Raw genomic sequence first — 16,374 nt, forward strand, 5'->3', positions numbered from 1 at the left:
GACAATGCCTGTAACATGTATAACCCCTCAGAAAGATGCGTATCTAACTTCCCCAGGGGTCGTGAGTTTCAGCAAGAAAGTCTGACACATAACCAGCTGCACATGTCTTTATCCTAAAAGCTTGCTATATAAAGGATACTTTTTGAAGGGCAGTTACCTGAGATATTGCTTCTGTTCCTAAGTCCCTATTAAATATTTCCTTCTGAGAAACTGGATGTGTCAGCCTCTTTCTTCAGTCTCTCAGCTCCCTCAGCCTTTGGTGGTAGATTTGCATACACCTGCTCACCGTGGAGCATTTGAGGAGCCATCCAGAAGCTGAGCGGCCAAGGATTGGGTAAGGGGGTGGAGCGTCTGAGGGGGAAGTCCCAGGATGGCCAGCCGCGTCTGTGTGAGGTGGGGTGGCACGTCTGTTGGAAGCTTAAGGACCTTTGCGTGAGCGCAGGGTTGCCCCCACAATGCCTGTCGGCCTAGAGCAGTTACTAACTGAAAGCTGTATAGCACCCTGCAGTAAGGGAGGGCCACTGAGAGCCACAGCATGGGGTCGGCCACTTCTGTGGGCTGTTCATTTGGCAACAAATGCCCAACTAGCAGCAGAAGTGAAAATGAAACAGCCAAGGGAGGTATTGCAACTAGCAAAGGACATGTGCCTTTCCACTTTTCTCCTTGCATCGAACTTAGCGGGCAAAATTGAAGACCAAGAGACAAAAAATTGAAACGTTATCATGTCGATTTTTCTGCGCAAGGGGAAAGAGATGGAAACAACCAAAAATCAGAGCTATCATAGCTAAGCCCAGTGGGGATGTGAAGCCCTGGAATCCCTGGGGATGTTATGGAGAGGAAGACTCTGGTGACCTAGAAGCTACAGGTGAGGAGGGCAAAGAGGGCCACTGGCAAGTCACCCCTTGTGCAAAGGAAAGGGAAACTTAACAACCGCAGCAAATGTGGCCCAACCAATGAGGGAGACTCACCACCAGGGAGTACCCTGCTGCAGGACTCTTAGAGAGTGCAGAGGCCTTCAAACAACTACCTGCGGGACCCCTGACAGCTTGGAGGGTCGTACTGGTGGACACAGTGGGTGATGGGGTTTCCTTAGCTGGAAATGAAGCAGACAAAATGAGTAACGTCACCACCCACGCAGCCATGCAGCAACACCTTCGTAACACATGGCAAACAAGGAATGATCCTTAGGGACATTCATTGCGTAGAATAGCTTCCACTGCCCGATATTTGGTAATTATTTCCCCTTGTTCCAGAAAACATTTTAGGCATAGGTTTCTGTTAAGAAAGACTTTGTAAACTTCAGAGGGAGAATTCAGATCAAAGGTGCACATGGTAAAGGCTATTCTCAGGGGAGAGGCAAAATGGGAACCCCTACAACTCCCTGGCCCTAGCTGGGTTGTCAAAGTTAAACAATACAAATTGGCTGGCGGGAGGGCACACTGAAAGAAATGCAACTATTGAGGAACTGGGAAAGGTGCACATATTACCTACCCAGCAAAAAGTCCCTGTTCCCTCTGGCCTGCACACAGACCAGACAGAACCTGGCAGATGAGTGTGGATTACTGGGGCTTGAACAAGGTAACCCCAGGCAAACACGCTGCAGTTCCTAATATTACTCAGGTAGTCAACACAGAGTGTCTGCGCCGGGGATACATCGTGCTGCCTTAGATTTGGCAGATGCCTTTTTTAGCATTCCTCTCTCCAAGCAATCACAAGGCCAGTTTGCTTTGACCTGGCAAGGTTGCCGGGGGACCTTTCCACTGTTGCCCCAGGGATACCTTCTCAGTCCTAGGATTCCTCATGGAACAGTGGCTAGAGAAGTGTCTTTGTTCTCATTCTCATCTTCTCTTCCCTGATTGCGTTATATGGATGATGTTATGTTAACCTCGCAAGATTTAAAGTGTTACAGGAGAGTCTTACAACACTGTGTGCTCATCTATGGGAATGGGGCTGGGCAATCAACTGTCAGAAGATTCAGGACCCAGGGCCTGTAGAGGAGTTTTTAGGGTCATGTTAGTTTCCTTTGATACCAGGTACAGTAATTGACAAAGTCCAACAATTTCCAACTCTGAAAAAAGTAAAAGAAATCCAAACATTTATTGGTCTTTTGAGTTATTGGAAAGGATTTATCTCTCCTTTAGCCCCACGTTTGAGACCACCCTATAGACTTATTAGAAAAGAGGCACATAGGGACTGGGACACACCTCAGCAAGAGGCTTTTGAACAGGCTAAAGTGTTAGTGTGGCAGACAGGAGCCTCAGCCACCCCTTTAGAGGGTCTCGCTGTGACTACATACTGAGCATATGAGTTGCGTATTGTGGCAACCACAGTATAGTAAATCAGTTCCTTTAGGATTTTGGTGGTAATTATGGAAAGGAGCCAAAACCAGATGCTCTGGCATTGATCAAGTGCTAGCAGTATATTATGCTTTACAGCAGGTGGGACTGTTAAGAAAGACCCTTACTGTGACTGTGAGAATGGGTCTACCAATCAAGGGATGGACAGAAGGACTGTGCAAACACTCCACCTCCACTGTAGCTCAAACATCTACCTTGAATAAATGGCATGCCTATTTATAACAACAAAGAGTTCTAGCAGTAAGTCCCTTAAGCCCAAGATTGCATGCTGTATTAGGTCCTGTTACCTCTGAGCAACCAAGGAACACCTTTCTACCCCTTTTTACTACAGAGCCTGACCCAGAAAGAGAAGGAGTACCCATCCCAGATGATGCTTGGTATATAGATGGCTCCAGCAGGGCAAACGCCTGTACTTACACTGCTGATACAGGTATACATCAGTCAGTGGGCTGAGTTGGGAGCTGCTTGGCTAGTAATCACACATGAGCCCTGGCCCCTAGTTCTTTGTGCTGAAAACTGGGCTGTATTTGAAGGCCTAATTATGTGGCTAGCCCAATGGGAGCAAGAAAAGTGAATGATTATGCACAAACTCGTATGAGGCATGAATATGTGGTAAGACATATGGGAGAAGCTGCAACACCCTGCAGCTGATTTAACTGTATTTCTTGTGGCCACACATAAAAAGACTCCAAAAAGGCTGTCCATACAATGGAGGGGTGGAGTGCAGGAGAACAGGCTGTTGCATGGCAAGAGTGATGCCACATTGAAGCACAGCTGCCATGATGACTGATCCCGCATACCAAGGTGTTCTGCAGCAAGGTCTTAACACAACGCCCATAGCATAAATAGCCCCCCATAAAGATGCTTATCTAACCTCTGTAGTGTTCGACAGTTTCACAGTCTGAGATGCGACCAGCTGTACCTGTTTTCCCTAAAAGCTCACTATGTAAAACATATTTTCCATAGGGTGGGTGTGGAGATCCACTGCCTGGCAGCCACACTGAGGGATGGCTTCTGTTCCTAAGTCCCTGTTAAATATTTCTCTCTGAGAAACTGGATTTGTCAGTCTCTTTCTTTGGCCTTTTAGCTTCCTCAGCCTTTGGAAAAGGGTTTGCATATACCTGCTCACCACAGAACAGTCAGTTAAAAAAATTAAAAAATTAAAAACACTTCAGCACTGGTCTAAAGGAAATTGTTAATGCTCCAGGGACTAACTCTAATGTTCAGCACTATTTTCTCTCCCAGGATTTGCACTTTTCCACCATTTTGGACAACTGAAAATTTTTTCTTTTTTTTCCTTTCCTGCCAGCTGAGCCATGCACTTAAAATATTTCTGATGGCCTACTTTTCATGGTATTTATGTGTTCTGGACTGAGGGATTTCTCTAGACATCTGGTTTGCCATTCTTGAATGCAAAAGTTGGTTGTTCTTTCGCTAGTTTCTTTTCAATCTGGTTTTTTTTTTTTTTTTTAGTAAATGTATTTACTGTATTTCATGTGGCCAGAGATAAAAAAGACTCAAAAAAAAACTGTGCATACAATGAAAGAGTGGAGTACAGAAAAACATTACATGTTTTCTGCCTATATATCAACTTATATATATTACACAAATGTCAGCAAATGGTTCTTATACTTCCATTCAACTCAAAGAATTTCACAATATCCTTTATAATTTCCTTTTAATGAGAGGGTTATTTAACAAAATAATTTCTAGCTATACGAGGTTTTTAAAGGTAATTTTTTTCTATTGACATTTAATTTTATTGAAGTTGGATCAGACAACACGTTTATATGATTTTTGGCCTAGGGTAAGATTTATTTGGCCTAATATAAATCTATTTTTGTAAATTGTCTATGTTTTCTTGAAAGGAGTTTTATGGTATTAAAATTAAATTTATATACATTAAATAAACCATATTAATGATACTACTTCCCTATATAGTTGCTTAATATATGCCAATATGAAACAGTTAAATTAATAAATATATTCATAATTATTGATTTCTTTGTTTTTGCTCATAATTCTTTATGTCTGCATTTAACTTGAAGCAATGTTAATAATTTCATTTTGATCCATGGTCATTACATTTAGTCGTTATTTTTACTGATATTAAAAACTCTGTTGTCACTCATGGAAGTTTTTGCTGTAGATTTTATTTTGCCTTTGGTAAAATTCCTTAATTTTGTTCCTTTGCTTTGCATTTTATTTTATTTGTTTAATTTATATATGATATTTGTACATATATGGGACATACTGATATTTTGTTACATGCACAGAATGTGTGATAATCAAGTCAGAATATTTAGGGTATCCATCACCTTGAGTCTTTATCATTTTTAGAGTATGTGTTTTTCATATCTGTATTTTCAATATATCTGCATTTTTCCTTTTTGAGGTGTCTCTTGTAGAAAACAAATCTCTGATTTTTGATACTTTATTTTATAATATAATCACAGAATCATTGAGTAAGCATTTTTATACTTATTGTAATTGCAGTTTTTTTAAATTTTCTTTCTACCTCCTCATTTCTGTTTTTTCTATTTTTCATGCTTTCTTACAGTTTTTTTCTTCTTTCCTGTTTTCTGTTGATGTCAAATTTTCATGTGATAGTTTAAAAATCTATATCTTTATCTTCATTTCAAATAAAATAAGTTTAAGTTGTTGTTATCTATTTCCAGTCTTTGCCATGCTGCATGTTTTTATGGTCTAGAATTTTAGGATTTTCCATTTACGTATTTATTTTTTAAATGTTTTGCTATAAGATATATACAACAAATTTGTCATTTTAGCCATTTTAAGTATGCAATTCTGTGGAACTAATTACATTCTTAGGGTCATGCAAGTATCACCACTATTTCCAAACATTTTCATCACCCCAAACAGAAACTGTGTATTCATTAAGCAATAATTCCCCATTGTCCCTTTCCCACAGATCCTGATAACATCTAATTTGCTTTCTGGTTTTATGAACTGGCCTATTCTAGATATTTCATATAAGTGAAAAAATCCAAAATTTGTCATTTTGTGTTTAGTTTATTTCACTCAGCATAATGTTATCAATGTTCAGCAGCATGTACCATGTATCAGAGTGTTATTCTTTTGTATGACTGCATAATACCACATTCTCTTTATATATTCATCTGGTTAATGGGCACATTCCACTTTTTGGCCTGTGAATTATGAGGCAATGAACACTGGCCTACAGGTTTCTGTTTGAGTCTCTGTTTTCAACATACACCAGAAGTGGAATTACTGGATCGTATAGTAGTTCTTATGTTTAGCTTTTTGCAGAACCACCAAACTGTTTTCCACAGTAGCTATACCATTTTATATTCCCACCAAGAATGTATGAAGATTCCAATTTCTCCACATCCATGCCCATTCTTGTTATTTTCCAAGATTTTGATTGTAGTCACTCTAGTGTATGTGAAGTGATATTTCAAAATTGTGGGCTTTTTTTTTTAAGATTGGATCTCACTCTGTCACCCAGGCTGGAGTACAGTGGTACAATCATAGCAGTCTTGAAATCCTGGGTTCAACCTTCCAAGTAGCTGAGACTTACAGGCGCATGCCACCACGCCCAGCTAATGTTTTTATTTTTTGTAGAGTCTTGCTATGTCACCCAGGCTGATCTTGAACTCCTTGTCTCAAGCTATACTCACACCTAAGCCTCTCTAAATGTTGGGATTACAGGCATGAGTCACTTCATCTGGCTTCATTGTAGTTTTGATTTGCATTGCCCCCGTGATTAATGATGCTCACTATTTTTACATGGGCATATTGGACTTTTGTAAATATTTGAAGAAGTGCCTATTCAGGTGCTTTGCCCATTTTTAAATTGGATGGTCTTGTTTTGCTGAGTTGTAGTTCTTTACACATTCCATATATTAAGCCCTTCTCAGATATATGATCTGCAAATATTTTCTCCCATTTGTTAGGTTATTCTTTCAGTTTCTTGTAATGGCTTTTGATGCACAAAAGTTTTTATTTTGAATGAAGTTCCATGCATCCATGATTTCTTTTGCTTATGCTTTTCATGTCATACCTAAGAATCCATTGTCAAATCCAAGATCATGAAGATTAAAATTAGATTTTCCTCTAGGTGCTTATAGTTTTAGTTCTTACATTAAATATTTAGGTCATTGATCCATATTGAGTTAAGTTTTGTACATGGTGTGAGGTAGGTCTAAAACTTCATTCTCTTGCATGTGGATATCCAGATGTCCCAGCTCCATTTGTTAAAAAGACACTTCTTGTCCTACTGAATTTTTGACACTTGTCAAAAGCAATTGATCATAAGGATATAGGTTTATTTCAAGACTCTCAATTCTATTCCATTGGTCTATATGTGTATCCTTATGCCAGCACAACACATGCTAAATTACTATAGCTTTGTTGTAAGTTTCACCCTTGATCCTAGCCAAAAAGGTTGAGAAACTAGGTAGTAAGTTTTAAAAATATAAAGTGTGAGTCCTCCAACTTTGTTCTCCTTTAAAAATTGTTTTGGAGCTTCATATAATTTCATATAAATTTGAGAATCAGTTTTTCTTTTTCTGAAAAAATATCTGTAGGAATTTTTGATAGGAATTTTATTGAATCTGGAGATTGCTTTGGGTAGCATTGACATCGAAACAATATTAAGTCATCTTATCCGTGGACATGGGATGTCTTTCTACTTACTTGTGTCTTCTTTATTGATAATTTGTTTCAGCAATGTTTCCTAGTTTTTAGTGTATAAGTCTTTTGCCTCCTTTGTTAAATTTATTCCTAGTTATTTTGTTCTTTTGGATGTGATTGTAAATATATTTTTTTCAATTTACTTTTCAGATTTACGATTCAGATTGCTGATGTGCAGAAACACAACAGATTTTTGTGTGTTGATCTTGTACCCTGCACCTGATTTTAAGTTTTATTTTCAGAGTATACTGATGTTCTTTTCTTAGATTTTTAAACTTTAGGCATAAAAACTTAAAAAAATACCTCATAGACTTTACTTCATATATGTCATATAGGTTTCTCCTCACTCCATTTCAGTTTTAGCTATTGCATCCTCCAAAACTTTGAAAAAGTTCCACGTATAGTTCACATTCTGAACCTATATACCTGAGGACATTTTTATATAACCTGAACATTAAGAAGAGCTATGAAATAGATGTATTTTATTGTGTTTAGGTTGAAATACTATTGGAATCATTTTATTTCTGCCTTGCAGAGGAAAACAAAACAGCCCCCTGTCTGTCTATATCAGAAGATACACTGGGCATTAATATTGAATAAATAAAAGAACTACATATAAAGGGAGATAAAACCAATAAGTCCATTGTAAGTTTGTTTATATCTTCAGTGAATAATAAAAATAGACAGTTAAACCATCACTATGTATTATGCTGCCATATTTTATAATTTCATAAACTATAATTGTCTTCATCCATTTGTGCTGCTATAACAAATACCTGAAATGGGGTTATTTACAAATAATAGAAGTTTATCTTCTCATAGTTCTGAAGGCTGGGAAGTCTAAGATTAAGGCACTGACAGGTTCAGTATCTAGTGAGGGCCTGGTCTTTGCTTCCAAGATGAGTCCTTGAACACTGTATCCTCATGTGGCAGAAAGGAAAGAATAAAAGGCCTAGTTAGTTCCCCTGAGCCATTTTATAAGGCATTAATCCCATCCATGAAGGCAGAGCCATCATAATCACCTCCTAAAAGACCCTACTGTTTAATACTGTGGCATTGGGAATTAAGTTTCAACATGAATTTTGAAGGGGATTCAAACATTCAAACTATAGCAAGCAGGAAGCTTGAAGTTTGTGCAAACATTATATATAGGGAATTGTAATTAAGATCTATTAAGAAAGGCTCTGTACGAAAACAATTTAATAGGAGAGCCATGATTTCTTGAATTGAATGCCAGAAATTCAATAACAATAGTACCTAAATTTGATTGACTATGTGTGGTAAGCAGTGATTTAAGTGCTTTAAATACAAGGGTTCATTTAATCACAACACTTCTATGAGGTAGATAGTATTATAATCAATATTTCACACATGAAAAAAAGTTGAACACAACATAAGTCACACACACGACCAGTAAAAACTGGGAACAAAATTGAACTCCAGCTGCCTGGCACTAGAGCAGAAGCTCTTAACTATTACACAGACTGTACCTTTTCAACACAGTAGATTGGAACTATAATCTGAGATAAGAAAAGAACAAAGTCAAATTAAATATATTTCAAACTTTACCCTAACTCTATTATTTAGCAAGTTCATCATTTGTCTCCATATATTCCAAATAGTCTATATACTTCACCATTCTTATACACACAGAGAAATCAATTTGCAATACACTATCATAATAAACAATGTGTTTTATGTTTCAATTACTGCTTTTATACTCCTCTATTAATTAAGACTTTCTCTTCCTAAAGAGACAATAGTATTTCTGAGTCATGATATCTTTCTTAACAGGGGCTTTTATAGTATTCTGTTTTCATATGGTTCAAGTTATTTGTCTTCATCATATCGATGCATTTAATTATTGTCTTCTCCATACAAAGCCAAGAAGTATGATATCTGTTTGAAACTCATATCTTTAGAAGTGTCTTATATTTTCTATCAGGAAGCTTTCAGACTTTTTTCTTTGATTATATTTATTTCCCTTAATATGTTGAATGTATAGGGCTTTTAAAAGTCTCTCCTATATGACAATGATGCCCATCCTTATTTCTACATTGGCACACATAGAAATTATAACATTTATATGTCATCCTGGTTAAACTGACTTGGTTGGTGAATATAGACACACAATTTGATGTTTTTAAATTACTACATTTGCTTTTTATTATCCAACTATGATAATACAAATAAAATACAAAATATTAAGAATGATAATAAGTGCTGGATTTTTATAAAACCTGTAAACTATTTTTTCAAATTTTTGACAGAAAATTGAAGTGTTCTTCAAAGGGTTATTATGTTTAAAGTAAATCAAATACCTATCTTTAAGCTGTTTTAAATGATTAACTTTTCAAATTCTTAATATTTGCCATTTGCACAAGAGAATAATAACATATCACAAACACTTTTAGGTTTTTTTTCTCTGAATGGTATAAATCCCATTCTTGTCATTGGCTATAACTTGGATAACTCAATCTCTTTAAATTGCATTTCAAATTGTGGCCATTTAGAAAATTTCGTATCTTTCTCTTTCATTAAAGATAAAATATGACTGACTTTCAAATTCAACAAAATATTTCACATTAAGTATTTCCATATAATTATGAAGTTTTTTCTCAAGTACATGCATTTTGTATTATTAGTATAAATAATTCCTTATGATTAAAATTTTGATATCAGCTAATTATCACCAGTAAGACATGTACGTTCTCAGAAATATCACTTACAAAAGTCGTCTTTTGACACTGACTATCCTTTAGCAAGTATGCACAGGACACTAATTCTCACAAAAAATTTTTTTTCAAATGCTCTTATTTCACAAACTATTGAAAAAACTTTGGTCAATCAATACCTTTCAATATGAAACAGCAAAGGATGATATTCTGATCCAATTATTTCAAAGAAAGCTGAAAGTAAATGATGTCATTTCGATTGTTTTAATTCTATTTTTTAGGTCTATTCTTACAATATACATTTAACTTCTGTATATAAGAGTTTCTAAATTAATAACAATGTGTACTATTTAATCTCAGTGTTTGCCAAATAAATTCTTGATGTGAAATCTTTGGTCACCAGGGCTGGGGAACCTGCAGCCTTAAGGCCACATGTGGCCTTCTAGGTCCTTAAGTGTGGCCTTTGACTAAATCCAAATTTTACAGGACAAACCTTTTTATGTTTATTAATACATTTTTATTTGTCTTTTATATTTTTATTTTATTATTTAAATGGATGCATTTAAAATACCAAAGAATAAAATAAGTTTCAACGAATCCTCCCAGATTGACCAGCCCTATTAGGACATTAGTAAACCATACCTGAAACTGTGGACTTCCATGCTGCAACCAAATAGTCAAACACTTCACAACAAAAAGCAGACACAACAAAGTCATTACAAGGTTAGTTAACTTTAAAACTAACAAATGGTTTTCATTTTTTGAAATTATTGAGTATATAGTAGTTAGATTTTTACAAAATAATGTACATTTTTAAGTACATCTAATTGAAGTTTCTTGAATGTGGCCTTATTTGATTACAGCTAAATTAATGCAGCCTTCCAGCATGAAAAGATTCCCCACTCTGGGTTAAATCTTCTCTCTTCTCAGCCATAGTACACAAATTTACAATGTTTTCATAACATCTTATTTTTTTCTAAAATATTTCTGAAAGATTTTGACTATTTCACTTGTATTTTGTTACTTTTTAGAGAATTAAAAAATATATAATTTGGCCGGGCTCAGTGGCTCACGCCTGTAATCCTAGCACTCTGGGAGCCGGAGGCAGGCCGATTGTTTGAGCTCAGGAGTTCGAGACCAGCCTGAGCAAGAGCGAGACCCTGTCTCTACTAAAAAATAGAAAGAAATTATATGGACAGCTAAAAATATATATAGAAAAAATTAGCCAGGCATGGTAGCCCATGCCTGTAGTCCCAGCTACTCGGGAGGCTGAAGCAGAAGGATCACTTGAGTCCAGGAGTTTGAGGTTGCTGTGAGCTAGGCTGATGCCACAGCACTCACTCTAGCCCGGGGAACAGAGTGAGACTCTGTCTCAAAAAACAACAACAACAAAAATATATATATATATACATATATATATATAATTTGTCTAAGTTTTTCTTATCAAGATTTCAATTAATGCTATCAACTGGGCGTATTTTTAAGCATCTCCATAATTATCAATCTGAAATACAGATTCTTATTTAATAATAATATTTTATACACCTAACCAGTACAGTGTGCAATGTGTGGGGGTTGGGCACGCTTGTAGTTCTGACTCAGGCAATGCAAAGGCAGTATATGTCACCAATGTGTTTGTACTCTGGTAATGTTCTGAAATTAAAAAATATATATTTCATATCTTGTCATAAGGCATCATTATCAGCTAATTGATTTGGAAGATCTCAGCCTGAATTAAGGTAGATGGCTCTGAAAACGTCTGGCAAGCTGCTACTCTTCTCCAGAAGATCTGAAACGCATCCACCATCTCTGTCTGCGGTGCTAAAATATCTGCTTCTCAGACTGCTGTGAATCTCCCTTCTAGTCACACATCTGGCTGCAACTGCTTCTGGAGAGTGAAGGTTTTTCCTTTTCTTCTACTTTCCAAAATTCACAAGAGTTCCCCCTATGACCAAGTTATACCCTGATCCTATTGGGAAGGGGTTTCTGGAGGATATACTTTCAGGATTTTTCTTTCAAAGGAGCCTTAGGATGAGTTGGTTGTGTTATCAAGTTGACAGCATATAATCCATCACACACAAATAGTACGAGACTTAAAGTCATCTTTCTCAGTCTATCACAGCTTAAGGGAAAAAAATAACTAAAGATACTTTTAAAATAAAAAAATAGTATAGTTATTAAAGTAGATTTGATGGATATTTATAAAACTGTGTACTCAAAAAGTGAAGCATTTCTTTTATATAAGATCCTATAAAACATGCACAAAAATTGACTATATGTTAAGACAGAAAGTAAAATCAATAAATTCCAATACAGAAGAAGTAAAAGAAAAAGAAATTGTCTCTGACCACAGTCTAAAATATTATTAGATATTGCATTTCAACTAGAAATCGATAACATCTCTTTAAAATGCTTGAGTCAAAAAGGAAACACTAACAAACATTAGAGAATATTTAGGGAACAATGATAACAAGGTTACTATACTAAGAATCCATAGGATGCTTTGTTGGGTTGTCAAAGGCAGTCCCATATTTGATGATTTGCTAGGAAGACTCACAGGGCTGGTCGTATAGTCTTACTCACAGCTAAGATTTATTATAATGAAAGGATACAAAGCAAAATCAGCAAAGGGAAAGGGTGAAGTTCAGAAGAAACAAGGAGCCAGCTTCCAAGAGTCTTCTCCCAGTGGAGTCACAAGGGACGTGTTTACTCTCTCCTCCAATACATTGTGACAAATGTCTACCAGTGCAGCTCACTGGAAACTCAGTGCCAAGGATGTTAATTGGAGGCTAGTCACATAAGAATCCTCTGCACAGCATGTACCAAAATTCCAGACTCTCAGAAGGACTGCAGATGTTCAGCATAATCCACATTGTTTATAAACACAATTTAAGCACCGTGAGGCAGGCACTCTTACCAGGGAACGGTGACCACTGTCCCAAAATCTAAGTTCTCAGATTTTGTAGTTCATAATTTCTCAAGCAGTACTTTCTAAGAATATCAGTCTCAGGCCTGCTATGTTAATTCTTTTCTCCATACATACACCTAAAACAATGATCAGGAGACAACTCATATACTTAATAACATATATCAGAAAATATCCAACTCAGAAAAGTCGGGAAAAGGCAAACAAAATAAACTAAATAAAGCTGAAAGAATGATCAGAGGAAAAAAGCAAATGCTGAAATGTATGATTTAGATGGCACACTTTTTGAGAGGTTAAAAATTAATATTAATATATTGATATTAATAAGCCAATAAGTAATCTAAGCAATTAAAAATAAGTAACCTAATCAATTAAAAAATAGTGTGACGGAACAAATAGCAAATGCATAAGCTTAATTCTTGGCAAATAAACTTTTAAACTTCTATGCAATAGGTAGGAAAATATATATTAACATTGAAACCTAGAAAAAATAGAAAACATAAATATACTGATTTCCATAAACATAAAGTAATGAGAGAAAATTTAACCAAAAAATAAAAAAAGAAAAGCCCCAGACTCAGATGAAAAACAAATTCTACTAAACCTTTAAAGAACAGATAATTCCAACACTATTTAAGCTGTTCTAGAGTATTAAAAAAGAAAAGCTTTAAAAAAGTTTTTGAAGTTTTATGTTGACACCAGAACCTATCAGGCTAAACAATAACAACAACAAAAAACTACAATCTAATTTCATATTTTAGCTTTGGGATATAAATATCAATATAAAAATTATAAATAGAATATTAGCAAGCAAAAATAGTGGCAGTTTTTCTAAAATAATAGAAAAAGAAGACCAAGTAGAGTTTATATCATGGATGTAAGAATAAGTTAATACTAGGAATTATATACAAATAATTGACAAGATCTATAAATCCAAAGGAAAAAAGTATATTATCATCTCCATAAGCTTGGAAAAGATATTTCACAACTGTATCACTCATTTTTGAGAGGAATGCCTGATAAAATAGTTATATTTAAAATCTACAAATATTTAATTAACATATTACTAATGGAGGTGTCATAAATTTCACCATTCCTGCACATTTCAAACCTTTGATGATTGAGTGAATGTTGGCAATTCTCCCACGTACCAGGTATTGCTTTGGTGTATTATGCTGGGAGGGTGGGAAATTCGGAGGCTTCCACTTGGACCTTTGACCACATTAGCTCTGACTTCACGGGCATAAAAACCAGTGTGGGGATATTTCTTGTTTTCAGGCATGTCATTCCAATTATACATTCAGGATATATAAAAATAACCATGGAGTGGGCCCGTGAAACCTAGGTCCTGTTGTGATTTAATACGTGATCAAAATTTTTATTGGTTAACCATAGTGGTAGTTGGGGTCCTCAAGAATTAGTGTCAATTCGGAGTTAATGTCCACTAACCCATTAAAGTCTGGGTATTTTTTAGAGTCATCCTGGTAAGTGGCAGCAAGGGATGTCTTGGAAGACCATTCATAGACTGTATTAATGCCTGTGGCAGGGCTGCAGGGCCTTTCCTCAAGAGTATCTGACCTCTTTTCAGTCAATGGACTCTGCATTTGTAAAGTGACTTAGAACTGGAAACTAGGTAAAATCTATGTCTTTCCTTTATGGCAACTCAAGTCAGTTTTCTGGTCATCAGATGCAAAATTTCTGCTGTTGTAAAGATAAGCAGGATCTTAGTAGGCTGCTCATCTCTTTCATTCTAAAGACCACAACCTATTTGCAACTACCAAAGATATCTGAGGCTCCAAGTGTTCTAGTCACCACTTAGTTCTTGCTGTTCAATATATTATTTATTTCCATCTTGTCCCCACTGGTTAAGCACTGACACTGCAGGATCCCATCATCCCCACTGAAATCAGGACACCCTTCTCAAGCATCTACCACCATCGTACCTTCTACTGAGAAGACAGACACTGCAAAGCTTTTCAAGGATACTGGTAATTCCCTTAGTGAAGTATTTCTTGATGCCCTAGTAAATGCAGTGCCTTTTGGGTTCCCTCAGGTCATATAATGGGGAAAGGGTGAAGGTCACATATGGTAAATTCACCTTAATATTCTTATCATCCTACACCTTTAGATTCTTTACTCTACATTCTACAGTTCTAGCAATTAACTGTAAATAAGAATTTATTTAAAAATTTAGTCAACCAAGCAAGTAAACTGGCTACACAAGCTAACACATTAAACCCACAATCTGTGATAGAGACCAACTACCAATATACTGACCAGGATCCATCTCCAGATTAAATTTCAGCCATATTTTCCAAGTAATTGATTCCTTCTTGAAGTTCCTGGTCAACAGCTCAGATTGATGAATCCAAAATATACAGAGCTTAAAATGAGAAAGATTGTGCAAATCCAAGAAATCAGATCCATTCTTATTTGCATCTTTGAGCCTTTCAATTGTCACTACACAAAAAGGAAATTACTGGCCTCAATCCGTGTAGTCTTTAGGCAGTTCTCGCCCAGAGCAGAACAAGCTATCTTCTTGACCTGGATTGCAGCTAACAAAAAGGAAGGATAAAGACAATTGCAGCATGGCCTAAGGGGGGTGGCACACAGATATACCTTTCTTCCCTGGTCAGCTGAAAGCCAATTCATCATCAGTGACACTCAAAATCAGAACTCTCTGCTGATGTGCCAAGTACAATACAAGCAGTACATATGATTTTGGTTGCTGGTGAATTGACTATAGCAATTTGGGGAAATGGATTCATTGTACTAGTTAACTGCATTGGCTGGCTCAAGAGAAGAGATATCTCCTTGAATGGCATCATCCTGACCAGCTTGGCCATCTCCAGAATTTGTTATGTGTAATATCATTTGATGGCTTCATTATGCTGCTCTCTCCACCACACAATGGTGACCGAGCAAGCATTTTGGATATTGTCTGGACACTTGCCAATAATTTAAGTGTCTGGTTTACTTCTTGCCTCAGCATCTTCTACCTGCTCAGGATAGCCAATGTATTCCCCCATTTTTCTTCTGGCTGAAGCTAAAGATCACTAGAGTCATCTTTGGGATCCTTCTGAGGGTCTTTTCTCAACTCCTTAATTATTAGCATTTCAATGAATGATGGTACGTGACATCACTTCTTCAAGGCCAGTCATGAAGAAAACATTACTTGGGAATTCAAAGTGAGTAAAATCCCAAATGCTTTCAAGTAGATGACCCTGAACCTGGGAGGTATCATTCCCTTTATTCTTTGCCTGATCTCATTTTTCTTGTTACTTTTTTTCCTATTTAGACACACTAAGCAGATGAAACTTCATGCCACAGGGTCCAGAGACCCCAGCAGAGAAGCCCACATGAGGGCCATGAAGGCAGTGATCATCCTTCTGCTCCCGCCCATTGGGTACTATGCAGTCTTTCTTGTAGTAAACTAGCTTTCTGATTCCTCAGGGAAAACTAATCGTGATAATTGGTGGCATAGTAGCTATCATTTTCCCATCAAGTCATCCTTCATCCTGATCATGGGAAACAAGCTCAGAGAAACTTTTTCTGAAGGTGTTCAGATTTGTGAAGAATGTCTGCAAAGGAAGGAAGCCCTTATTCCATAGAGACCCTTAGAGAGTATCTTTGAATACAAGGAGAAAGAAATCAACAAAAGACTTTCGCTCTTCTCCCAAGTGTTTGCATTCATTTTTTTCTTATATGTTATTGGAAATCATTAATATCTTTTGTGTTT

At 36.3% G+C, this 16,374-nt stretch overlaps 1 protein-coding gene across 1 annotated transcript; it reads left to right on the forward strand.

The window, feature by feature from the left end:
- Positions 1–1,113: 1,113 nt before the first annotated feature.
- Positions 1,114–16,246, forward strand: TAS2R9 (taste 2 receptor member 9). The gene is given in 7 exon segments (XM_045555191.1): positions 1,114–1,156; positions 15,310–15,492; positions 15,495–15,653; positions 15,656–15,717; positions 15,719–16,065; positions 16,067–16,143; positions 16,146–16,246. Coding segments are annotated over 7 exon segments (972 nt in total).
- Positions 16,247–16,374: the final 128 nt, after the last annotated feature.

This window comes from Lemur catta, chromosome 6, assembly GCF_020740605.2.
Source record: "Lemur catta isolate mLemCat1 chromosome 6, mLemCat1.pri, whole genome shotgun sequence".
Lineage (NCBI taxonomy): Eukaryota > Metazoa > Chordata > Mammalia > Primates > Lemuridae > Lemur > Lemur catta.